This window comes from Chiloscyllium punctatum, chromosome 3 (genome assembly GCF_047496795.1).
Source record: "Chiloscyllium punctatum isolate Juve2018m chromosome 3, sChiPun1.3, whole genome shotgun sequence".
In the NCBI taxonomy this organism is placed as follows: Eukaryota; Metazoa; Chordata; class Chondrichthyes; order Orectolobiformes; family Hemiscylliidae; genus Chiloscyllium; species Chiloscyllium punctatum.
The window spans coordinates 18,205,281-18,231,457 of NC_092741.1; the positions used below are offsets into that span (position 1 = coordinate 18,205,281).

Consider the following 26,177-nt stretch of genomic DNA (forward strand, 5'->3'; position numbering starts at 1 on the left):
CAACCAATCCCACCATCCCCCCTCACAACCAATCCCCCCAAAACCCCCCAACCAATGCCCCCACCCCCGCACAACCAATCCCTCCACCCTCCCTACAACCAATCCCTCCACCCCACAACCAATCCCTCCACCCCCCCACAACCAATCCCTCCTCCCCACAACCAATCCCTCCCCCCCCACAACCAATCCCTCCACCCCCTCACAACCAATGCCCCCATCCCCCTCACAACCCATCCCTCCACCCCCCTCACAACCAATCCCTCCACCCCCCTCACAATCATTCCCTCCACCCCCCCCACAACCATTCCCTCCCCCCCACAACCATTCCCTCCCCCCCACAACCAATCCCTCCCCCCCACAACCAATCCCTCCACCCCTCACAACCAATCCTTCCACCCCCTCGACCAATCCCTCCACCCCCTCACATCCAATCCCTCCACCCCCTCACAACCAATTCCCCCAAACCACCCAACCAATCCCTCCACCCCCCTCACAAACAATCCCTCCATCCCCCCCACAACCAATCACTCCCCCCACAACCAGTCCCTCCCCCCCACAACCAATCACTCCACCCCCCAACAAACAATCCCTCCACCCCCCTCACAACCAATCCCTCCACCCCCCTCACAACCAATCCCTCCACCCCCTTCACAACCAATCCCTCCACCCCCCACAACCAATCCCTCCACCCCCCTCACAACCAATCCCTCCATCCCACAACCAATCCCTCCACACCCCCCACAACCAATCCCTCCACCCCCCCACAACCAATCCTTCCACCCCCCCACAACCAATCCCACCATCCCCCCTCACTACCAATCCCCCCAAAACCCCTCAACCAATACCCCCACCCCCGCACAACCAATCCCTCCATTCCCCCCACAACCAATCACTTCCCCCCCCACAACCAATCCCTCCCCCCACAACCAATCCCTCCACCCACCAACAACCAATCCCTCCACCCCCTCACAACCAATCCCTCCACCCCCTCACAACCAATCCCTCCACCCCCCTCACAACCAATCCCCCCAAACCCCCCCAACCAATGCCCCCACGCTTCCCCACTCACAACCAATCCCCACCACCCCCAACCAATCCCTCCACCCCCTCCTCCACAAGCAATTCCCCCACCCCCTCCCCCACAACCAATCCCCCACTGCCCCACAATCAATTCTATAGAGGCACAGACAAACTCTACCCACACTCACCGCGCCACTACAGACCCCACCACTACAGACCCCACGACCAGCTCTAGCTGTATGCTCATATGGCCAGTTCCCATCCTCCACTAGTTTTAGCTTATCCAAAACTCCGCTGTCATTATTCTGACCAGTTCCATTCAAATTAAAATTATCCAATTTACAATAAACTCTGTGGCCTCACCTTTCCATATGCCTACAACCTTCTCCACGCATAAAATACTCTCCGTTTCTGTGACATCAAGTCCTTGTACATCTTTTCCTGTCCCCAGCCTTGTCCCACTAATGAAGGTTGTATTATTAGCTGCTTGGGCTCCTCGGATGCTGCCTGACCTGCTGTGCTTTCCCAGCACCACATTCCTGACTCTGATCTCCAGGATCTGCAGTCCTTACTTTTTCTTACCCATGACCTGGGCCCACTTTCTCCAGGTCTTCCTGAAGTGTCACTCCTCCCAGAATCTTTTTCCACCATTAATGAGGCACATCTCCTCCTCCAGCTGCCTGCCCTCTGTATTTTACCATCAACTGTACAAGTGTTGGAGGGTCTTCCATTGCAGGTCGTGACCACTCACCGTCTGCGATGTTAATGCTGGGAGATGTTGACGCAGTGTTCTCGGTTTCTGGGCCATCTACGGTATCCTCGGTGATGGGGTGCGTGGCTGCTGTACCAAATGACATTGACGGCGATGAGTCCTCCCCTTCCCCAGGCCCCAAGTAGTCCAATTGGCCAGGCCGCTCTGCAGGCGTGGGATTGGCTGCCACGACCCTGTCCACGGGCCGGCCAGGATAGGCCGGAGGGTTTTGGTCCTCTTGCTGGGCCTGTTCTGCTGGGGCTGTCACCTCAGGCACAGAGCTGCTATTGGTGCGGTTACAAACAGCTTCATCATAGGTGGGCAATACGACTGGGACTCCATCAACCACCACAAAATGGCGGCTACCCGAAGAGTCTTGATCACTGTTGGAAAGCAAGTCAACAAGGTCAAGGTCACCTTGTTGGAGGAGATAGTGAGGTGTCAGTATTGACTTATATCATGTATGGGTCCATTACAATTACACTTGACTTTTCTAATGTTCCTGGCTCACAAACCAATACCCCCTCTCCCCCCTCCTCCAAAAACCTGAGTCCATCCAAATCTCTCTGGTCACTTTCTGAACTCACACCAAGTCCCTCCATCAGCCATGCTCCCTGACCCACTGGCGTCCTTACTTATTGAGTTGAAATCTCCATCTCTGTAATGTTGACCAGGCCTCTCCAATCTCTGCACTCCTCCAATTCCAATTCCGGCATCTTGTATATCCCTGATTCCCACTGCTCCATCATTGGTGACCACACCTTCATCCCCTTCAATTCCCTCCCTTCCCCTCTCCATCTATTTACCTCTTTTTAAAATGTTCTTTAAAAACAACCTCTTTGACCAAGTCTTTTCCACCTTTCCCTTAATAGCTCCCTGTGTGATTAGATTACTTACAGTGTGGAAACAGGCCCTTCGGCCCAACAAGTCCACACCACCCCGCCGAAGCGCAACCCACCCATTCCCCTACATTTACCACTTACCTAACACTACGGGCAATTTAGCATGGCCAATTCACCTGACCTGCACATCTTTGGACTGAGGGAGGAAACCGGAGCACCCGGAGGAAACCCACGCAGACACGGGGAGAACGTGCAAACTCCACACAGAGAGTCGCCTGAGGCGGGAATTGAACCCGGGTCTCTGGCGCTGTGAGGCAGCAGCGCTAACCACTGTGTCACTGTGCCGTGTGGGTTCATATCAAGTTCAATCTTGCTGCTGCTTACAATGAATTCTTCAAATCACAAGAGTTTGTAATGCCAGATGTCACAGATTTGTTAAGCAGGAAGCCCTTTTTAAATTTGAGCTACAGGGAGAAAACACTGGGTGAACATTGTAACATTGCTCCATTTCGGGTCCTACTGCTGGTAGCTGTGTTTGCTTTTGCCCAGCAATAAGGATGGAGCTTGTTACAAGCTTTCCCATACATCATTCAAAACACACCCGGAGACAGCAAAGAGCAATTGTGGGCTCACAGATAGTAGGAGAAGGAGACAAATACAGGTGAAGGCAGGTGTGATAAAGAAGTTAACTGGTAAACTGTTATATACTGTTAACCCCTTCCCACCCCTTCCAATCTCTTCCACCAGGCAGTAGATACAAAAGTTTAAACAGATGTACCAACAGATTCAAGAACAGTTTCTTCCCCGCTGTAATCAGGCTTCTGAGTGGACCTCTCAAATTTTTGAATGCAATGTGATCTCGCACTTTGCGTACCTTCTCTGCAGCTGTAATATTGTATTCCTGGCTCTTCTCTATTACCCTACTGCACTTTGTGTGGTACAATCTGCCTGTGCTGCACACAGAACAAAAAGGTTTTCACTGTACCCAGGTACATGTGACAATAATAAATCAAATCAAAAGCTGTGCTGTTGTGCAGGTGACTTAGGGCATGGAGGATATGCAGTCAGAACGCAGGAAGGAGGGTCCTGGAGTCAGTGGTGCATTGTTAACAGTACCGATGGGGTTCAGTGAGGGGCCCAGAGTTGTTGGATACCTGTGTGCAGTTAGAACGCAGGAAGGAGGTCCTGGAGTCAGGAATTACTGCCAAGAATTGGACGTTTTGGAGCAGTCTGGGTGAGGTAGATGCCTTGTGGGTGAGGGTGGACAGGAAAAGCAGTCATTGTTTAGTGCAACTAAGGCTTCGAGCCCAGGAAAGGAATTCAAAGCAGTTTTAACTTGGTGAAGCGAGCTGTGTGTGAAAAGGCAGCGGTTGTGTTGGAGAGCAATTTTTAGGAAGTTAAAGGAGTGTAGACCCACAAAGGGAAGGTGAACCAGCAGGACATGAGCTCTTGGTCAGGCAGTCCCCAACAGCTGTTTTCCAGCAAGTATCAACACCAGACCATTGGAAAGGATTGCAATCCCTTGTGAAGTTTAAATAAGATGTCATGACTCACGATATTCCTCACATCTCAAGGAAGGGATTGCTGAGAGATCCATGGGATCTAAACTCGATTACATTCACTATTTACACCAGGTGATCAACCACAGTTTGTCTGTTACCCATATTTGCCTCATGTTGATTTGAGATGTTAGAAAATAAATCCTATCTATCCTGGAACAGTCTAAGCCATTTTTGCATGTTTGTTTGGGTAAGTTTAGTTTGTAATAGTTACACTTTGTTGATTAAAGAAAACTGGCTGACTTGTTCCGAACACTAAACCAGATTAATCTGACAGCTGGATAATTGGTCACATCACCCCTCACTCACAATTTGTCATGACCAAGGGAGAAGTGGGACAATAGATGGTTTGGTGCAATCTCAGTAGAATTGTTAAACAGATGTGTAACTGTAGTTTAACAGTACTCACTTGAAAACCACCAATAACTGCTAAGGGAGTTGGGTATCCAAGTTTCAGACCCACTGAAACAGAGGGCTCAGGATTCTCAGAGTCAGAAAGACTCCATGGAACTTTCAAAATGAATTTCAAAAATGTCACTGGGTGTCCAGCAGGACTAATTTGGGAATGCTTCAGCGTTATCATTTGCACTGATGTACTGGGCTCTGCCATCATTCGGAATGGGATATTTGTGGAGCCTCCTCCTCCAGGGAGTTAATTGTCCACCACCATTCACAACTGGATGTGGCAGGTTTGCAGAGCTTAGATCTGATTTATTGGATCTGGGATCGCTTAGCTCTGCCTGTCACTTGCTGCTTTGCTGTTTGTCATCAAGTAGTCGTGTTTGGTGGGTTCAACAGGTTGACATCTCATCTTCAGGTATGCCTGGTGCTGCTGCTGGCATGCCCTCCTGCACTCCCCATTGAACCAGGGTTGATATCCTGGCTGGTTGGTAACGGTTGAGTGGGGGATATGCCAGTCTGGAACTGCCACTGTGGATGGCCCACAGCACCTCATGGATGCTTAGTCTTGAGTTCCAAATGAGTTTGAAGTCTATCCCACTTAGCACGGTGATAGTGCCACACAACACAATGGAGGGTATTCTCAATGTGAAGGCAAAACTTTGCGTCCACAAGGACTGAGCCAGGTTTGTTCTTGTTAATAAAGTCATGGACAGACTGTGCCAGATAGATTGGTGAGGATGACACGAAGTAGGCATTTTCCCACTAATTGGTTCCCTCACTACCTGCTGCAGGCCCAGTCTAATAGCTACGTCCTTGACCAGCTCAATCAGTAGTGCTGCTGCTGAGTCTTCCTCAGTGCTTCCTCCTGGATATGGTCAACATGGAGTACCACTGATTTATCAGTCAAAGGAGGGCAGTGCGTGGTAACCAGCAGGAGGTTTCCTTGTCCATGTTTAACCTGAAACCATGAGACTTCATGAGATCCAGAGTTCATGTTGAGAATGCCCAAGGCAGCTCGCTCCTGACTGAAGACCACTGAGCCACCACCTCTGCTGGGTCTGTCTGCCAGTGGGACAAATCTCCCAATTCTGGCACAACTCTCCAGGGGTTATAAGGACCTCTCTGGCCTTGACACTGTTGCTTCCAGTGTCTTGTTTCATGCCACATGTCCATCCACCTTCAATCCTTCTTGACCTTTTTTGACCTAACACAAGTGAGCCATTTCAGAGGGACAGTTAAGAGGGAACCACATTGCTGTGGGTCTAGAGTCACCTATTGGCCAGACTGGGTAAGGACAGCAATTTCATTTCCTAAAATGGTCTTTACAAACAATCGAATGGTAGTTTCATGCTCACCATTGGGTTTCAGTTACAGTCCCTAGAATTTAAACCAGAACTGGGATTTGAACCTGTGTCTCCAAAGCATGGCCCTGGGCTTCTAGATTCCTAATCCAGTCACATTCCCATTCCCAAAAGACATTGCTACGACTCTCCCTACTGTTAGAGACCACAGGGTTAACAGCAATTGTTGTATTATACAATTGCAATAAGTAATGGTCAACAGCAGTGAATAATCTAAAGTTGGGCAGGTAAATTAGGACATGGTGAATTCCACTGGGAGAACAAGGAATCTGACCAGGATAAAATTCATGCAAAATATCACAGGACAGTCCATATGAGGACAATAAGGTAAATCACTGACTCAGATAGAACGTCCTTGGATACTGCCTGAACTGCTGTGCTCTTCCAGCACCACTAATCCAGAATCTGGTTTCCAGCATCTGCAGTTATTGTTTTTACCTCAGATAGAATGTAGTACATTGCAGTAAAGATGAAAGACATGGAACAAAAACCAGAGCTCTTTGGATATGTGGAGGTTAGAGAACATACTGAGACCAAAAAGGATAGTAAATTCTTCAAGGGAGAGCTAGGCCACATCCATCACGTTGAGGGGGAAGTGAAAAGGGAAGTAAGTGGCAAAAAATAGAATGGAAGAGTAGAAATATCAGCCAACATAAAAGTGTTCCCAAATATCTTCTCCCAGTACATGAGTAGTGATTGGGTGTGAGGTGGGGCAGGTACAATCGAAACAAAGAGATCGAATGAAGAGCTCAGAGAGACCAGACAAGGCTAGAATACTTAATGAGTCCTTAATGTGCGAGGGCAGGATGGGGCAGAAACCTTCCTAACATTTAGATTTCGATATACACTTGCAATGCCAAGGCACACAAGGTTAGGAGCCAAGTGCTGGAAAATGAGGTTAATATAACTAGGTGGTGGTTTTTAACCAAATGGACAAGATGGCCACTGCTCCCCGGAGCTAGAAAACCTGACAGTAAAATGAAATCCCTACTATCTGCCACATGAGTTCAACTCCCCCATCTAGACAGTAGTTCACATCCCACCCCAGATGGATGTGAAGAATACCCTGGATTTAAATCTATCCTGCTGCAAGTGCTCTGGAGACAAAATTCCCTGAGGCCTTATTCATTGTGGCCTACAACTTCAACCAACCAACCTCAAGCGAGTGCTGTCAAAGTACCACCAACTCTGGCCCCACTGGACGACCGAACATTCAGGATCACGGCGACACAAAGACGTCTACTGCTCCATCCCCCGCCCACACTTTGGAAAATCCGATCACAGTACTGTTCCTCCTCCCAGCTTACAAACAGAAGCTGAAATGGGAGGATCCTTAACAAAAGGAAATACAGTGCTGGTCCAAGTGTCTCCGGGACAGCTTGGTATCGGTGGACTGGACCGTGTTCACATACTCAGTGGAAACCTTAGATGAATATGCCACCACCGTCACAGACTTCATTCGCAAATTCTTTGAGCACTACACGACAAAGAAGTCAATCCAGATATCTCCCAGCCAGAAACCTTGAATGAGCCAAGAAATCCACTCCCCAGTGAAGATCGGGCATGTAGCATTCAAGTCGGACCACCCAGACCTACATAGAAAATCCAGCTATGACCTCCACAAAGCCATCAGGGATACCAAGAGGCAGTACTGGACCAAGCTAGGGGCTCAAATCGACCAAACGGACTCCTGCTGCCTGTGGCAAGGCCTAAACAAGGAATTGGGATTCAAAACGCAGCAGAGCAAGATAGCAGACAAAGACACATGCCTCCCAGACATGCTCAATGCTTTCTGTGCTCAATTTGAGCAGAATGTGCAGTGTGTCCTGCTCTGAAAGCCCTGGACACTGTTCTCTCGGTCACTGCTGCAAACGCCAGATCGGCCTTCCTGAGAGTCAACCCCAGGAAAGTGATGGGCCTGGAAGGAGTCCCCAGTCGAGCACTTAGATCCTGCATGGACCAGCTGGCAGAAGAATTCACTGACATCTTCAACGTCTCCCTCCTATAAGCTGAAATCCCCACCTTCTTCAAGAAGCCCACCATCATCCCCGTACCTAAGAAAGCACATGCAAAGTGCCTTAGTGACTACCGCCCAGTGGCTCTGACCTCCATCATCATGAAGTACTTCGAGAGGATGGTCATGGCCCACATCAACTCCAGACTCCCAGCCTGCTTCAGTCCCCTACCATTGAGGTACAGTACACAAGAGTACAGTGCAGTACAATAGACAGTAGAGGAGCTTTATTTGCCATTTCTACCATATACAGCTTGTCCAATAAAAATGAGACAGTGTTTCTCCAGGACCAAGGTGCTGTATGAACACACAGACTACACGGGAGTACAGTCACACAGAGGGAAGCATAAAGTGCAGAGAGAAGTGCAAAACAAGCAAGACAGTGCAGTAATTCCTGACAAGACAAAACCATACGCACAGTGGTGGACAAATGACAATGTAACAGTGAAGGATCATTAATAAACATTGTTTTAGCAGCAATTCAAAACATCGTCTGAAAATTGCAAATTGAATAGAGTGCGCTCATATGGTATTAAGGAGCCTTAGGGGAAGAAACTATTGCACAGTCTGGCCATGAGAGGCCGAATATTCCAGTATCTTCTGCCAGATGCAGGAGGGAGAAGAGTTTGAGTGAGGGGTATGGGGGGTCTTCCACAATGCTCTTAGCCTTTGAGATGCAGCGTGTGGAATAGATGTCTGTAATGGAGGGAAGAGAGACCCCTGTGATCCTCTCAGATGTCCTCACTACCCGTTGTAGGGTCTTATGACCTGAAACTGTGTACAGTTCTGGTCGCCTCATTACCAAAAGGATGTGGACGCTTTGGAGAGGGTGCAGAGAAGGTTTACGAGGATGTTGCCTGGTATGGAAGGTGCTAGCTATGAAGAGAGGTTGAATAGGTTAGGTTTATTTTCATTAGAAAAAAGGAGATTGAGGGAGTCCTGATTGAGGGAGTCCTGATTGAGGGGGGACCTGATTGCGGTTTACAAAATTATGAAGGGTATAGACAAGGTGGATAGAGACAAGCTTTTTCCCAGGGTGTCAATAACAAGAGATCATGCTTTCAAGGTGAGAGGTGGAAAGTCTAAGGGGGACACACGCGGCAAGTACTTCCCACAGAGGGTGGTGGGCGTTTGGAACGTGTTGCCAGCAGAGGTGGTAGAGGCAGGCACGGTAGATTCATTTAAGATGTGTCTGGAACAAGCACGAGTAGGTGGGGAGTAGAGGGATACAGATGCTTAGGAATTGGGCGACAGGTTTAGACAGTACATTTGGATCGGCTCAGGCTTGGAGGGCCGAAGGGCCTGTTCCTGGGCTGTAAATTTTCTTTGTCCTTTGTTCTCTTTGAGACGGTGCAATTCCCAAACCAGGCAGCAGCACAGGGTACTCTCGATGAACCCTCTGTAGAATATGGTGAGGATGGGGGGGGGGGGGGGTGGGGGAATGGGAGGTGGGCTTTCCTCAGCTTGCACTGAAAGTAGAGACACTGCTGGGCTTTCTTGGCTATGGAGCTGGGGTTGAGAGTCCAGGTGAGATTCTCCGTCAGGTGGATGCCAAGATAGCTGATGCCATTTCCCTAGCCTTGCACCCATCCCTGGAGCATCTGGACAACAAGGACACCTAAGTCAGACTCCTGCTCATTGATTACAGCTTCATCTTCAACATTCCCTCCAGACTGATCTCAAAACTTAGAGACCTAGGACTCAGCTCCGCCCTCTGCAACTGGATCCTCAGCTTTCTGACCCACAGACTGCAACAGACACCTCCTCAATAACCCTCTACACTGGACACCCACCCCCACCCCCACAGATGTGTTCACAGCCCCCTACTGTTCTCCCTGTGCACCCACGACTGTGTTGCCAAATTCTGAATGAGCATCATCCACAAGTTTGCTGATGACATCATCATGGTAGGACAGAGATCAAACAACAATGAGTCAGAATACATAAAGGAGATAGAGAGCTTGGTGTTGTGGTGCAATGATAACAGCCTCTCTCTCAATGTCGGCAAAACTAAAGAACTCATCACTGACTTCAGAAAGATTGGAGGAGAATGTGCCCCCATCTACATCACCGGAGTGGAGGCTGAGAGGGCCGACAGCATCAAGTTCCTAGGAGCCACGATAACCGACAACCTGTCCTGGACTTCCCATGTAGATGCGATAGTCAAGAAGGCACAAGAACGCCTTTTCTTCCTCACGCAGCTCAGGAAATTTGGCATGTCCATAAGGCCCCTCACCAGCCTTTACAGATGCGCCATTGAAAGCATACTGTCTGGGTGCAGAGCTGCCTGACATGGCAACTGCTCTGCCCAGGACTAGAAGAAACTGCAGAAGGTTGTGTGCACAACCCAGACCATCATGGAAGCCGACCTTCCATCTATGGACTCCAGTTACACTCCCCTTTTGCCAACATCATCAAAGACCCCTCCCACCCCAGTAATACTCTCCTCCAACCTCTTCTATCAGGCAGAAGGTACAGAATCTTGAACACACGCACCAACAGGTTCGAGAACAACTTCTTCCCTGCTGTTATTAGACGGATGAGTGGACACTAACTTCAAATAATGTTGATCCTGCTTTGTGCACCTCCTGTACAGTGTATGCCTTGCTCTGTCTTAGCACCTTGTGATCTCTATGTCCCTGAACTGCTCGCAAAACAAATCTTTTCACTGTACTTAGGTACATGTGACTACAATAAATTCAATCAAATCAATGGGCCAAAGGACCTTTTTCTGAAACCCTCTATGACTCCAGGAGTATCAGGTGTTTACTAAGGAATCAGATGCTGAAAAATATCTGTTGAAATGGAAGCAGTAGAGGTAATGGATGAGGTGAAAATTGCAATTCCTGGAAAAACTGCCTGAACTTAGAGGGGGAAAAGACATCATCTGACTCACTTTCATCCCAAGTTGCTCAAGGTAGAGAGAGTCAAAGGGCTTGGCTTTAGTTTTTAATTGCCCTGAGATAATGGGATTTGGATTCACCTTGGCAGGAGATAGCGGAGATTGACAGAGATCAGTGCTGAGACAACTGGTTTTTTCTGATGGTGGGGACATAACTTAAATATTGAAATTTCCAAATATGCTGAAGCTAGCAACCTGAGAGAAGTATAAATAATGATGACACCAGACGGTTACAGGGCATAGGTTAGCAGGATAGGCAGGTGGGATTTACTATGGGGAGGTGCTACAGTTTTTATAAAGGAACAGAAAATGGTGATAATGACATTGTGAAACCTGAGGCTTCATCAGCATCGATTATATTCCCCAAAAGAGGAGGGTCCTTGAGAGGGTGGAGGCTTCCGAGGAGAGTTCCAGGATGGAGAGTTATGAAGTTAGATTGGTAAAGCGAGGAATGTTTTCGCTGGAGAAGAGACGATTGAGGGTTGATTTGATTGAAGTGTATTAGATTAATAATTTCAGAAGGAGATTGGATGGACATTTGAGAGAAATAAACTCGTGAAGGTACAGAGATACAGTGGACGTAATGGGACCAAATGGTTAGCTATGTACAGAATTGGTCTTCTTCCACACCATAACGTTTTATTTTCAATATGCACCAGTCTAGAGCAATCAGCTCCCTCTGGAAAGGATTTTATAGTCACAAATCTTTTCAGAAGTGAATGTTGAGAAATGGTTGGAACCTTTTTGTAGACAGGTTTCCCTTGAAACAGATTCTGGGTCTGCTCTCTTTCTTATTGAATGATTAGTGAGGGCCATTTGTCTGTGTTAATACCCTCGACCTCAATGAATCCCATTGCCCAGCCTCTTCAATGTAATCCTGGAAGTTTCACTGACCTCAGAATCTATACCAATTTAGGAATCTGTCACTACAACATTTGCAATACTGTATTGCTAAACCTAACCACTCACTGTGTAAAAATCCTTCCACATTATGTGGTCTTTCACTTGTTGTCTTATATTGATAACCTCCCGCCCTCGTACCTTGCACCAGTGGGGACAGGCTCCTGTTCAATGTCTACTTTGTGCAGATTTCTCATGATCCCAAACCCCTCTACTGAATCACCTGTCAACCTGCTCTAACTCCAACCTCTCCAATTTATCCTCAAAACGTAGTCCCACATCCTTGGACGGTGTTAACCTTTCCTGCATCCTCTTCATGGAGTCTAATGGCTTTGCTGCACATTTTATGTAAGACAGTGTGAATGTAGCCAGTTCCACAGGTCGGAGCAAATCGAGGGCCGAAGGGTCTATACCGCGCTGTAAAGTTTTATGTGCTTCCCCCCTGCTGAGGCCTAAACTGAGACTGTTTGATGTTGCTACAGACTGTTTTCAGAGTTCCATTCCCCAGTACAATGTCTAACCCTCACAAACTGTAAATGAAGTTTCTGCTTACCCAGCCTGACATGGTGATTTCAGCTTGATGTGAAACGCTTTGACAAAGACCACAAGCAGCAAGGCCAGAAGAACACTGATGGCTGTGAAAGCTACAATCTTCCAGGTGGACAGGACACTTTCCTCAGAGTCTGACCAGGCTTGATCTGCGAGAGAGAGAGAAAGAGAGAGAGAGAGATGGAGCAGTAAGTGACTGCGGAAAACCCACTGCGTGTTAAATCAGCGGAACCAGACCAGCTGGGAGAGAGGTAAAGCTGTGTGAAATCAGCCAGATACTGAACTCAGCCACTGACTGACAGAGCCACAAGGGAAGTGGGTGGTGCAGTGGTCATGTTTCTAGATTATCAACCCACACCAACATCCCACAAGCACTGGGTTCATATCCTATCCGTAGCTGACGGTAAAATTTCATTTCAATAAAAGTTTGCTTCAAAAGCTTCCTCACAGTGACCACTGTCAATTATCACCAAAACCCGTCCAGTTCACTAACGTCCTCTCAGGAAGGAGGTTTTTTTGAATTCTCTGGTGGGAGGTGAGAGGAGAGAGATTTTTAAAAGTCATAAGGGGCAAATTATTTACATAGGGTGGTCTGCGTGTGGAATGAACTTCCTGAGAAAGTGGTTGAAGTGGGTACAATTACAAATGTTTAAAAGACATTTGGTTAAGTACATGATTAGGAGAGGGATACAGGCAAGGAGCAGGTGGATGAGACTAGCTTAGTTTGGGATTATGTTCAGCATGGACTGGTTAGACCAAGGGGTCTGTTTCCATGTTGTATGACTCTGTGACTGGCTAGCCTGCATCGTTGCTTGTTCCCTCCAATGTGCTGTTTTTGTCTGCTCTGGCCTACATCTGTCAAATGAATTTTTGAGAAAGTTATCATAATGGGCTATGTTATCTCCTGTGGCTTGTTTAGTAGTAAAAAGTGTATTACACAATGCTATCTCCCATTGGTTACACACCAAACATCATCTGAACAACAGTCTCCCCTCCCGTACCACATAACAGGGAGGGGGCAGTGATGGTGCAGTGGTAATGTCCCTACCTTTGGGTCTAGTCCCACCTTACCCTGAGGTAGCTGAGCAGATTGATACAAAAATAACTATCAGACAAATGAGCCTCGACTGAAACGTGTCACATCCTGAGCGTTCTTATAGGTGGGTATGGGGGATGCTGCTTCCTGTTGTGGAACAATCTAGAACTAGAGGTCACTGTTTTTAAAAAAAAAGATAAAGGATCACTCATTTAAAACAAAAAAAAGACAATCCCTTTCTCTCAGAAGTTCATGTGTCTTTGGAATTCTCTTCCTGAGGAGTTGGAGGAAGCAGACTGCGTGAATATTTTTAAGGCCGAAGCAGATAGATTAGGTGAGGAGACAACAGGTTATAGAGAAAGGCAGGAATACAAATTTTTATGTTATAAACAGATCAATTGAATGAAGGAGCAAGCTGGAGGGGCTGAATGGCCTACTCCCACCCTTACTTCAGATATTCTGCTCTTGCATGGGATCCTAACTTTTACCTCCACACAACCACCCTCCTGGCTTGCTCCACAGTCTGCAGGATGATCTTTCTCTAACCTCCTAGCCCAGAGGGTGCCCCATGCCCCCTGCCCCACCTCTTCCATGCCAGGACCCAGCACCCACCAGCGTGTTGGCAGAAGAGCTGGCTGCTGGGAAACCACTGTCCATACTGGCAAGTGATGTACTTGTAATCGTTGGTCAAGAAGTAGCCAGGGTCACAGTAAAACTCCAGGACAGTACCGTGGATGTAGCGGTCACAGGGATAAGGATGGCAAATGTAGTCCCCATGATCTGGAATTGGAGGTAAGGGGCACGCTGCAGGGAGAGAGAGAGAGAGAGACAGACAGACAGACAGAGAGAGAGATTAATACCTCCATCCTCCAGTATCAGAATGCTGCTATTGTTCACATTATCCCAGGCCAGTGGACATGTCTCCAGAGGGAAGTTGGCAGTTCTCCCATCTTAGATGCCAGCTTCCCTCACTCTGCCAACTCCCTCTCAGTGCTACAGATCTGGCTGGCCTTGAACTAGTCTCTGGCAGGTCCATCTGGAGCTGGGGAGACCTCTGCTATCGTTTAAGAAGGGTGGTAAGAAAAAGCCAGGGAATTATAGATCAGTGAGCCTGACCTCGGTGGTGGGCAAGTTGTTGGAGTGAATCCTGAGGGACAGGATGTACATGTATTTGGAAAGGCAAGGACTGATTAGGGATAGTCAACATGGCTTTGTGCGTGGGAAATCATGTCTCACAAACTTGGGTAAGTTTTTTTTTTAAGAAGTAACAAAGAAGATTGATGAGGGCAGAGTGGTGGACGTGATCTATATGTACTTCAGTAAGGCATTCGACAAGGTTCCCCATGGAAGACTGGTTAGCAAGGTCAGATCACATGGAATACAGGGTGAACTAGACATTTGGATACAGAACTGGCTCAAAGGTAGAAAACAGAGGGTGGTGGTGGAGGGTTGTTTTTCAGACTGGAGGCCTGTGACCAGTGGAGTGCCACAAGGATCGGTGCTGGGTCCCCTGCTTTTTGTCATTTATATAAATGATTTAGATGTGAACAGAGGAGGTATAGTTAGTAAGTTTGCAGATGACACCAAAATTGGAGGTGTCGTGAACAGTGAAGAAGGTTACCTCAGATTACAACAGGATCTGGACCAGATGGGCCAATGGGCTGAGAAGTGGCAGATGGAGTTTAATTCAGATAAATGTGAGGTGCTGCATTTTGGGAAAGCAAATCTTAGCAGGACTTATACACTTAATGGTAAGGTCCTAGGGAGTGTTGCTGAACAAAGAGACCTTGGAGTACAGGTTCATAGCTCCTTGAAAGTAGAGTCACAGGTAGATAGGATAGTGAAGAAGGTGTTTGGTATGCTTTCCTTGATTGGTCAGGGCACTGAGTATAGGAGTTGGGAGGCCATGTTGCGGCTGAACAGGTCATTGGTTAGGCCACTTTTGGAATATTGTGTAGAATTCTACTCTCCCTATTCCAGGAAGGATGTTGTGAAACATACTTCAGGGGTTCAGCGTTCGCCTTGTTTTGGATGGAAGTTGGAGTGGGTGAAGTGACAGTGAGGACCAGAGGCCCAATGGGAAGGTAAATTTTGAAAAGATATTAAGGTTTACCTCATGTATAGGTGGAGCGCACACTGAGCAGGAGCAGACACGGGACTGCTGGGTAAGTGAGGCTTTAGATTTGGGTGGTTGCTTTACCCGAAACACTATTCGTGTAGCGTCTCCTACCCGTCTCTTCCTCTAACCAAAGAAAAAAGGTTCTGAGCGCCAATTGGTAAGGTAACTGGTTTCTTTATATTTTTTTTTCTTTTCAGTAGTCTCGTTGGGAATTTAGACAGTGGGAATGGAGGTGAGGACAGTTGAATGTTCCTCCTGCAGAATGTAGGAGGTAAGGGTCACCACTAGTGTCCCTGCTGACTACATCTGTGGGAAGTGCACCCAACTCCAGCTCCTCGAAAACCACGTTAAGGAACTGGAACTGGAGCTGGAGCTAGATGAACTTTGGATCATTTGGGAGGCAGAGAGGGTTATTGAGAGGAGTTACAGGGAGGTAGTCACACCTCAGGTACAAAAAGATGGCAGATGGGTTACCGTTAGGGGATGGAAAGGGAACCGGTAGGCAGTGCAGGGGTCCCCTGTGGCCATTCCCCTCAACAATAAGTATACCATTTCAGATACTGTTGGGGGGGGGACTTACCAGGGGAAAGCAATGGGGCACAGGGCTCTGGCACAGAGTCTGTCCCTGCTGCTCGGAAGGGAAAGGGGGGAGAGGAGCAGAGCAGTAATCATTGGGGACTCCATAGTTAGGGGGACAGATAGGAGGTTCTGTGGGGACGAGAGTGACTCACGGTTGGTGTGCTGCCTCCCAGGTGTCAGGGTCCATGATGTCTCTGATCGTGTTTTTGGGATCCTTAAGGGGGAGTGGGAGCAGCCCCAAGTCATGGTCCACATTGGCACCAAAGACATAGATAGGAAGAGAGAGAGATGGGGATTTAAGGCAGAAATTCAGGGAGCTGGGGTGGAAGCTCAGAGCTAGGACAAACAGAGTTGTTGTCTCTGGTTTATTGCCTGTGCCACGTGCCAACGAGGTGAGAATAGGGAGAGAGAGGAGTTGAACACGTGGTTACTGGGATGGTGCAGGAGGGAGGGTTTTGGATTCCTGGATAATTGGGGCTGTTTCTGGGGTAGGTGGGGCCTCTACAGACAGGATGGTCTTCACCTGAATCACAGAGGTATCAATATCCTGGGGCGAAATGTGCTCATGCTCTTCGGGTGGGTTTAAACTAATTCAGCAGGGGGATGGGAACCGAAATTGTACTTAGAGTATATGGGAGGTTGAGAGTAGTGAAGTCAGAAATAAGCTTTTAAGATTGCAAGAAGGCACCGGCAAGCAAGAAGTTGGTTTGAAGTGTGTCTACTTCAACGCCAGGAACATCCGGAATAAGGTGGGTGAACTTGCAGCATGGGTTGGTACCTGGGACTTCGAGGTCGTGGCCATTTCAGAGACATGGTTAGAGCAGGGACAGGAATGGGTGTTGAGATTCCAGGATTTAGATTCCAGGATTTTTCAGTAAGAACAGAGAAGATGGTATAAGAGGGGGTGGTGTGGCATGGTTAGTCAAGGACAGTATTACAGTAGCAGAAAGGACCTTTGAGGACTCGCCTACTGAGGTAGTATGGGCTGAGGTTAGAAACAGGAAAGGAGAGGTCACTCTGTTGGGAGTTTTCTACAGGCGTCCAGATAGTTCCAGAGATGTAGAGGATAGGATAGTAAAACTGATCCTCGGTAGGAGTGAGAGTGACAGGGTAGGTGTTATGGGGGACTTTAATTTTCCAAATATTGACTGGGAATATTATAGTTCATGTATTTTAGATGGGTCAGTTTTTGTCCAATGTGTGCAGGAGGGTTTCCTGACACAGTATGGAGACAGGCCAACAAGGGGTGAGGCCACATTGGATTTGGTACTGGGTAGTGAGCCCGGCCAGGTGCTAGACTTGGAGGTAGGTGAGCACTTTGGTGGTAGTGACCACAATTCGGTTATGTTTACTTTAGTGATGGAAAGGGATAGGTATATACCGCAGGGCACAGGTTATAGCTGGGGAAAGGCAATTATGATGTGATTAGGCAAGATTTAGGATGTACAGGATGGGGAAGGAAACTGCAGGGGATGGGCACAATTGAAATGTGGAGCTTTTTCAAGGAACAGCTACTGTGTGTCCTTGATAACAATGTACCTGTCAGGTAGGGAGGAAGTGGTTTACGAAGGAAGTTGAATCTCTCTTCAAGAGGAAGAAGAAGGCATATGTTAGGATGAGATGTTAAGGCTTAGTCAGGGTGCTTGAGAGTTACAGACTAGCCAGGAAAGACCTGAAGAGAGAGCTAAGAAGAGCCAGGAGGGGACATGAGAAGTCATTGGCAGGTAGGATCAAGGAAAACCCTACAGCTTTCTACAGGTATATCAGGAATAAAAGAATGACGAGAGTAAGATTAGGGCCAATCAAGGATAGTAGTGGGAAGTTGTGCATAGAGTCCGAGGAGAGAGGAGAAGCGCTAAATGAATATTTTTCATCAGTATTCACACTGGAAAAAGACAGTGTTGTCAAGGAGAATACTGAGATACAGGCTACTAGACTACACGGGATTGAGGTTCATAAGGAGGAAGTGTTAGCAATTCTGGAAAGTGTGAAAATAGGTAAGTCCCTGGGCCAGATGAGATTGATCCTCTGATTCTCTTGGATCCAGGGAGGAGATTGCCAAGTCTCTGGCTTTGATCTTTATGTTATCATTTTCTACAGGAATAGTGCCAGAAGACTGGAGGATAGCAAATGTTGTCTCCTTGCTCAAGAAGGGGAGTAGAGACAACCCTGGAAATTATAGACCAGTGAGCGTTACTTTGGTTGTGGGCAAAGTGTTGGAAAAGGTTATAAGAGATAGGATTTATAATCATCTAGAAAAGAATAATTTGATTAGGGAAAGTCAAAACGGTTTTGTGAAGGGTAGGCCGTGGCTCTCAAACCTTATTGAGTTCTTTGAGAAAGTGACCAAACAGGTGGATGAGGGTAAAGCGGTTGATGTGGTGTATATGGATTTCAGCAAGGCCTTCGATAAGGTAGGCTATTGTACAAAATGCAGAGGTATGGGAGTGTGGGAGATACAGCAGTTTGGATCAGTAATTGGCTAGCTGAAAGAAGACAGAGGGTGGTGGTTGATGGGAAATATTCATCTTAGAGTTCATTACTAGTGGGGTACCACAAGGATCTGTTTTGCGTCTACTGTTGTTTGTCATTTATTTGAATCTTCTAGATGTGGGCGTAGAAGGATGGGTCAGTAAATTTGCAGACTACACTAAGGTTGGTGGAGTTGTGGATAGTGACGAAGAATGTTTTACATCACAGAGAGACATAGGTAAGCTGCAGAGCTGGGCTGAGAGGTGGCAAATGGAGTTTAATGCAGTAAAGTGTGAGGTGATTCACTTTGGAAGGGGTAACAGGAATACAGAGTACTGGGCTAATGGTAAGATTCTTGGTAGTGTAGATGAGCAGAGAGATCTCGATGTCCAGGTATAGATCCTTGAAAGTTGCCACCCAGGTTGACAGGGTTGTTAAGAAGGCGTACAGTGTTTTAGCTTTTATTAATAGCGGGATCGAGTTCCGGAACCATGAGATCAACTTGGTGCGGTCGCACTTGGAATATTGTGAACAGTTCTGGTCACTGCATTATAGGAAGGATATGGAAGCTTTGGAAAGGGTGCAGAGGAGATTTACTAGGATGTTGCCTGGTATGGAGGGAAGGTCTTACGAGGAAAGGCTGAGGGACTTGAGGCTGTTTTCATTAGAAGAAGGCTGAGAGGTGACTTAATAGAGAGATATAAGATAATCAGAGGGTTAGATAGGGTGGACAGGGAGAGCCTTTTTCCAAGTATGGTGACGTTGAGCACGAGGGGGTATAGCTTTAAATTGAGGGATGAAAGATGTAGGTCAGATGTCAGAGATAGTTTCTTTACTCATAGTAGGAGCATGGAACACAGTATCTGCAATAGTAGAAGACTCGCCAACTTTAAGGACATTTAAATGGTCATTGGCCAGACATATGGACGAGAATGGAATAGTATGGGTTAGATGGGCTTCACATTGGTTCCACAGGTTGGTGCAACATCGAAGGCCGAAGGGCCAGTACTGCATAGTAATGTTCTATGTTCTTCGAAGCTAGAAAGGGTTCAGAAAACATTTCCAAGGATGTTGTCAGGGTTGGAGAATTTAAACGATAGGGAGAGGCTGAACAGTTTGGGATTGGTGTACTGGGGGGTTGGGGAATAGTTTGGGATTGGTGTACTGGGGATTGGAGGAATGCTTTGGGATTGGTGTACTGGGGACTGGAGAAATAGTTTGGGATTCGTGTTTGGGGATAGGGGGAATGGTTTGGGATTGTTGTACTGGGGGTTTGGAAGAATAGTTTGGATTGGTGTACTGTGGTTTGGAGGAATAGTTTGTTATTGGTGGACAGGGGACTGGAGGAATCATTTGGGATTGGTGTACTGGGCATTGGGGGAATAGTTTTGGGATTGGCCTATTGGGGATTGGAGGAAATGTGTGCGATTAGTGTACTGGGGACTGGAGGAATGGTTTGGGATCGGTGTACTTGGGACTGGAGGAATAGTTTGGGATTGGTGTACTGGGGATTGGGGGAATAGTTTTGGGATTGGCATACTGGGGATTGGAGGAATAGTTTGGGATTGGTGTACTGGGGACTGGAGGAATGGTTTGGGATTCTTGTACTGTGGACTGGAGGAAGTTTGGGATTGGTGTACTGGGGATTGGAGGAATAGTTTGGGATTGGTGTACTGGGGGGTTGGGGGAATAGTTTGGGATTGGTGTGTACTGGGGATTGGAGGAATGGTTTGGGATTGGTGTACTGGGATTGTAGGAATACATTAGGATTGGTGTACTGGGGACTGGAGGAATAGTTTGGACTCGTGTACTGGTGATTGGAGGAAGAGTTTGTTATTTGTGGACAGGTGACTGGAGGAATGGTTTGGGATTGGTGTACTGACGATTGGGGGAATAGGTTTGGGAATGGCGTAGTAGGGATTAGAGGAAAGAGTTGGGATTGGTGTACTGGGGACCGGAGGAATGGTTTGGGATTGTTGTACTGGTGACTGGAGGAATAGTTTGGGATTGGTGCACTGGAGTTTGGAGGAATAGTTTGGGATTGGTGTACTCGGGATTGGGGGAATAATTTGGGATTGGAGGACTGGGGACTGGAGGAATAGTTTCGGATTGGTGCACTGGGGACTGGGGGGAATAGTTTGATATTGGTGTACTGGGGATTGAAGGAATAGCTTGAGATTGGTGTATTGGGATTGGAGGAATAGGTTGGGATTGGTGTACTCGGGATTGGGTGAATGGTTTGGGATTGGTGTACAGGGGATTGGAAAAATAGTTTGGGATTGATGTACTGGGGGATTGGAGGAATGCTTTGGGATTGGTGTACTGGGGACTGGAGAAATAGTTTGGGATTCGTGTTTGGGGATAGGGGGAATGGTTTGGGATTGTTGTACTGGGGGTTTGGAAGAATAGTTTGGATTGGTGTACTGTGGTTTGGAGGAATAGTTTGTTATTGGTGGACAGGGGACTGGAGGAGTCATTTGGGATTGGTGTACTAGGGATTGGGAGAATAGTTTTGGGATTGGCCTATTGGGGATTGGAGGAAATGTGTGGGATTAGTGTACTGGGGACTGGAGGAATGGTTTGGGATCGGTGTACTGGGGACTGGAGGAATAGTTTGGGATTGGTGTACTGGGGATTGGGGGAATAGTTTTGGGATTGGCATACTGGGGATTGGAGGAATAGTTTGGGATTGGTGTACTGGGGACTGGAGGAATGGTTTGGGATTCTTGTACTGTGGACTGGAGGAATAGTTTGGGATTGGTGTACTGGGGACTGGAGGAATGGTTTGGGATTCTTGTACTGTGGACTGGAGGAATAGTTTGGGATTGGTGTACTGGGGATTGGAGCAATAGTTTGGGATTGGTGTACTGGGGGGTTGGAGGAATAGTTTGGGATTGGTGTGTACTGGGGATTGGAGGAATAGTTTCAGATTAGTGTACTGTGGATTGGGGGAATAGTTTGGGATTGGTGTTTGGGGATTGGGGGAATGGTTTGGGATTGTTGTACTGGGGGGGGGGTTGGAGGAATAGTTTGCATTGGTGTACTGGGGACTGGACGAATGGTTTGGGATTGGTGTACTGGGGATTGGACGAATGGTTTGGGATTGGTGTACATGGGAATGGAGGAATATTTTGGGATTGGTGTACTGGGGACTGGAGGAATAGCTTGGGATTGTTGTACTGGGGATCGGGGGAATAGTTTGGGATTGTTGTATTGGGGACTAGAGGAATAGTTTGGGATTAGTGTACTGTGGATTGGAGGAATGGTTTGTGAATGGTGTGCTGGGGAAATGAGGAATAGTTTGGGAATGTTGCACTGGGGATTGGAGGAGTAGTTTGGGATTGGTGTACTGGGGATTGGGGGAATGGTTTGGGATTGTTGTACTGGGGTGTTCGAGGAATAGTTTGGATTGGTGTACTGGGGATTGGAGGAAGGGTTTGGGATTGGTGTACTGGGGATTGGAGGAATAGTTTGAGATTGGTGTACCTGGGACTGGAGGAATGGTTTAGGATTGGTGTACTGGGGATTGGGGGAATAGTTTTGGGATTGGCATACTGGGGATTGGAGGAATAGTTTGGGATTGGTGTACTGGGGACTGGAGGAATGGTTTGGGATTCTTGTACTGTGGACTGGAGGAATAGTTTGCATTGGTGTCCTGGGGATTGGAGGAATAGTTTGGGATTGGAGGAATACTTTGGGATTGGTGTACTGGGGACTGGACGAATGGTTTGGGATTGGTGTACTGGGGACTGGAGGAATAGTTTGGGATTGGTGTACTGGGGACCGGAGGAATAGTTTGGTATTGTTGTACTGGCGACTGGAGGAGTAGTTTGGGATTGGTGTACTGGGGATTCGAGGAATGGTTTGGGATTGGTGTACTGGGGACTGGAGGAATGGTTTGGGATTGGTGTACTAGGGATTGGAGGAATGGTTTGAGATTGGTGTACTGGGGGTTTGGAGGATTAGTTTGGGATTGGTCTATTGGAGATTGGAGGAATAGTTTGGGATTGGAGTACTGGGGACTGGAGGAATAGTTTGGGATTGGTGCCCTGGGGACTGGAGGAATGGTTTGGGATTGGTGTGCTGGGGACTGGATGAATAGTTTGGGAATGGTGTTTGGGAATTGGGGGAATGGTTTGGGATTGTTGTACTGGGGGGTTGGAGGAATAGTTTGCATTGGTGTACTGGGGATTGGAGCAATAGTTTGGGATTGTTGTACTGGGGGGTTGGAGGAATAGTTTGCATTGGTGTACTGGGGATTGGAGCAATAGTTTGGGATTGGTGTACTGGGGGGTTGGAGGAATAGTTTGGGATTGGTGTGAACTGGGGATTGGAGGAATAGTTTCGGATTAGTGTACTGTGGATTGGGGGAATAGTTTGGGGTTGGTGTTTGGGGATTGGGGGAATGGTTTGGGATTGTTGTACTGGGGGGTTTGGAGGAATAGTTTGGGATTGGTGTACTGGAGATTGGAGGAAGAGTTTCAGATTGGTGTACTGTGGATTGGGGGAATAGTTTGGAGTTGGTGTTTGGGGATTGGGGGAATGGTTTGGGATTGTTGTACTGGGGGGGTTGGAGGAATAGTTTGCATTGGTGTACTGGGGATTGGAGCAATAGTTTGGGATTGGAGGAATAGTTTGGGATTGGTGTACTGGGGACTGGACGAATGGTTTGGGATTGCTGTGCATGGGAATGGAGGAATATTTTGGGATTGGTGTACTGGGGACTGGAGGAATAGCTTGGGATTGTTGTACTGGGGATCGGGGGAATAGTTTGGGATTATTGTATTGGGGACTAGAGGAATAGTTTGGGATTAGTGTACTGTGGATTGGAGGAATGGTTTGTGAATGGTGTGCTGGGGAAATGAGGAATACTTTGGGAATGGTGCACTGGGGACTGGAGGAGTAGTTTGGGATTGGTGTACTGGGGATTGGGGGAATGGTTTGGGATTGTTGTACTGGGGTGTTGGAGGAATAGTTTGGATTGGTGTACTGGGGATTGGAGGAAGAGTTTGGGATTGGTGTACTGGGGATTGGAGGAATAGTTTGGGATTGGTGTACTGGGGACTGGAGGAATGGTTTGGGATTGGTGTATTGGGGATTGGGGGAATAGTTTTGGGATTGGCATACGGGGGATTGGAGGAATAGTTTGGGATTGGTGTACTGGGGACTGGAGGAATGGTTTGGGATTCTTGTACTGTGGACTGGAGGAATAGTTTGGGATTGGTGTACTGGGGATTGGAGGAATAGTTTGGGATTGGTGTACTGGGGGGTTGGAGGAATAGTTTGGGATTCATGTACTGGAGATTGGAGGAATGGTTTGTGAATGGTGTGCTGGGGAAATGAGGAATAGTTTGGGAATGGTGTACTGGGGACTGGAGGAGTAGTTTGGGATTGGTGTACTGGGGATTGGGGGAATGGTTTGGGATTGTTGTACTGGGGTGTTGGAGGAATAGTTTGGATTGGTGTACTGGGGATTGGAGGAAGAGTTTGGGATTGGTGTACTGGGGATTGGAGGAATAGTTTGGGTTTGTTGTACAGGGGACTGGAGGAATAGTTTGGGATTGGTGTACTGGGGATGGGAGGAATGGTTTGGGATTGGTGTACTGTGAATTGGGGAAATAGTTTGGGATTGGTGTACTGGGGATTGTAGAAATGGTTTGTGATTGGTGTACTGGGGACTGGACGAATAGTTTGGGAGTGTTGTACTGGGGACTGGAGGAATGGTTTGGGATTGGTGTACTGGGGATCGGGGAAATAGTTTGGGATTGGTGTACAGGAGATTGGAGGAATAGTTTGGGATTGATGTACTGGGGACTGGAGGAATAGTTTGGGATTGTTGTACTGGGGACTAGAGGAATAGTTTGAGATTGGTGTACTGGGGATCGGAGGAATGGTTTTGGATTGGAGTGCTGGGGACCAGAGGAATAGTTTGGGATTGGTGTACTGGAGATTAGAGGAATAGTTTCAGCTTGGTGTACTGTGGATTGGGGGAATAGTTTGGGATTGGTGTTTGTGGATTGGGGGAATGGTTTGGGATTGTTGTACTGGATGGTTGGAGGAATAGTTTGCATTGTTGTCCTGGGGATTGGAGGAATAGTTTGGGATTGGAGGAATACTTTGGGATTGGTGTACTGGGGACTGGACGAATTGTTTGGGATTGGTGTACTGGGGACTGGAGGAATAGTTTGGGATTGGTGTACTGGGGACCGGAGGAATAGGTTGGTATTGTTGTACTGGCGACTGGAGGAGTAGTTTGGGATTGGTGTACTGGGGATTCGAGGAATGGTTTGGGATTGGTGTACTGGGGACTGGAGGAATGGTTTGGGATTGGTGTACTGGGGATTGGAGGAATGGTTTGGGATTGGTGTACTGGGGACTGGAGGAATGGTTTGGGATTGGTGTACTGGTGATTGGGGGAATAGTTTTGCGATTGGCATACGGGGGATTGGAGGAATAGTTTGGGATTGGTGTACTGGGGACTGGAGGAATAGTTTGGGATTGGTGTGAACTGGGGATTGGAGGAATAGTTTCGGATTAGTGTACTGTGGATTGGGGGAATAGTTTGGGGTTGGTGTACTGGGGATTGGAGGAATGGTTTGAGATTGGTGTACTGGGGGTTTGGAGGATTAGTTTGGGATTGGTCTATTGGAGATTGGAGGAATAGTTTGGGATTGGAGTACTGGGGACTGGAGGAATAGTTTGGGATTGGTGCCCTGGGGACTGGAGGAATGGTTTGGGATTGGTGTGCTGGGGACTGGATGAATAGTTTGGGAATGGTGTTTGGGAATTGGGGGAATGGTTTGGGGTTGGTGTTTGGGGATTGGGGGAATGGTTTGGGATTGTTGTACTGGGGGGGTTGGAGGAATAGTTTGGGATTGGTGTACTGGAGATTGGAGAAAGAGTTTCAGATTGGTGTACTGTGGATTGGGGAATAGTTTGGAGTTGGTGTTTGGGGATTGGGGGAATGGTTTGGGATTGTTGTACTGGGGGGGTTGGAGGAATAGTTTGCATTGGTGTACTGGGGATTGGAGCAATAGTTTGGGATTGGAGGAATAGTTTGGGATTGGTGTACTGGGGACTGGACGAATGGTTTGGGATTGCTGTGCATGGGAATGGAGGAATATTTTGGGATTGGTGTACTGGGGACTGGAGGAATAGCTTGGGATTGTTGTACTGGGGATCGGGGGAATAGTTTGGGATTATTGTATTGGGGACTAGAGGAATAGTTTGGGATTAGTGTACTGTGGATTGGAGGAATGGTTTGTGAATGGTGTGCTGGGGAAATGAGGAATACTTTGGGAATGGTGCACTGGGGACTGGAGGAGTAGTTTGGGATTGGTGTACTGGGGATTGGGGGAATGGTTTGGGATTGTTGTACTGGGGTGTTGGAGGAATAGTTTGGATTGGTGTACTGGGGATTGGAGGAAGAGTTTGGGATTGGTGTACTGGGGATTGGAGGAATAGTTTGGGATTGGTGTACTGGGGACTGGAGGAATGGTTTGGGATTGGTGTACTGGGGATTGGGGGAATAGTTTTGGGATTGGCATACGGGGGATTGGAGGAATAGTTTGGGATTGGTGTACTGGGGACTGGAGGAATGGTTTGGGATTCTTGTACTGTGGACTGGAGGAATAGTTTGGGATTGGTGTACTGGGGATTGGAGGAATAGTT

General features: G+C 47.6%; 1 protein-coding gene across 5 annotated transcripts in view; it reads right to left on the minus strand.

Annotated features, from left to right (window-relative positions):
* Window positions 1–26,177, minus strand: part of susd4 (sushi domain containing 4) — a 231,690-nt gene that overhangs the window by 20,714 nt on the left and 184,799 nt on the right. For 4 of the 5 annotated variants that reach the window (XM_072550737.1, XM_072550736.1, XM_072550739.1 and 1 more), the window contains 3 exons: window positions 13,949–14,140; window positions 12,305–12,449; window positions 1,772–2,154 (listed from right to left, as the gene is read on the minus strand). In XM_072550737.1, the coding sequence (XP_072406838.1) occupies window positions 1,772–2,154; window positions 12,305–12,449; window positions 13,949–14,140 (720 nt within the window). The remainder of the gene's footprint in view (window positions 1–1,771; window positions 2,155–12,304; window positions 12,450–13,948; window positions 14,141–26,177) is intronic. The other variant, XM_072550741.1, reaches the window with a different exon arrangement.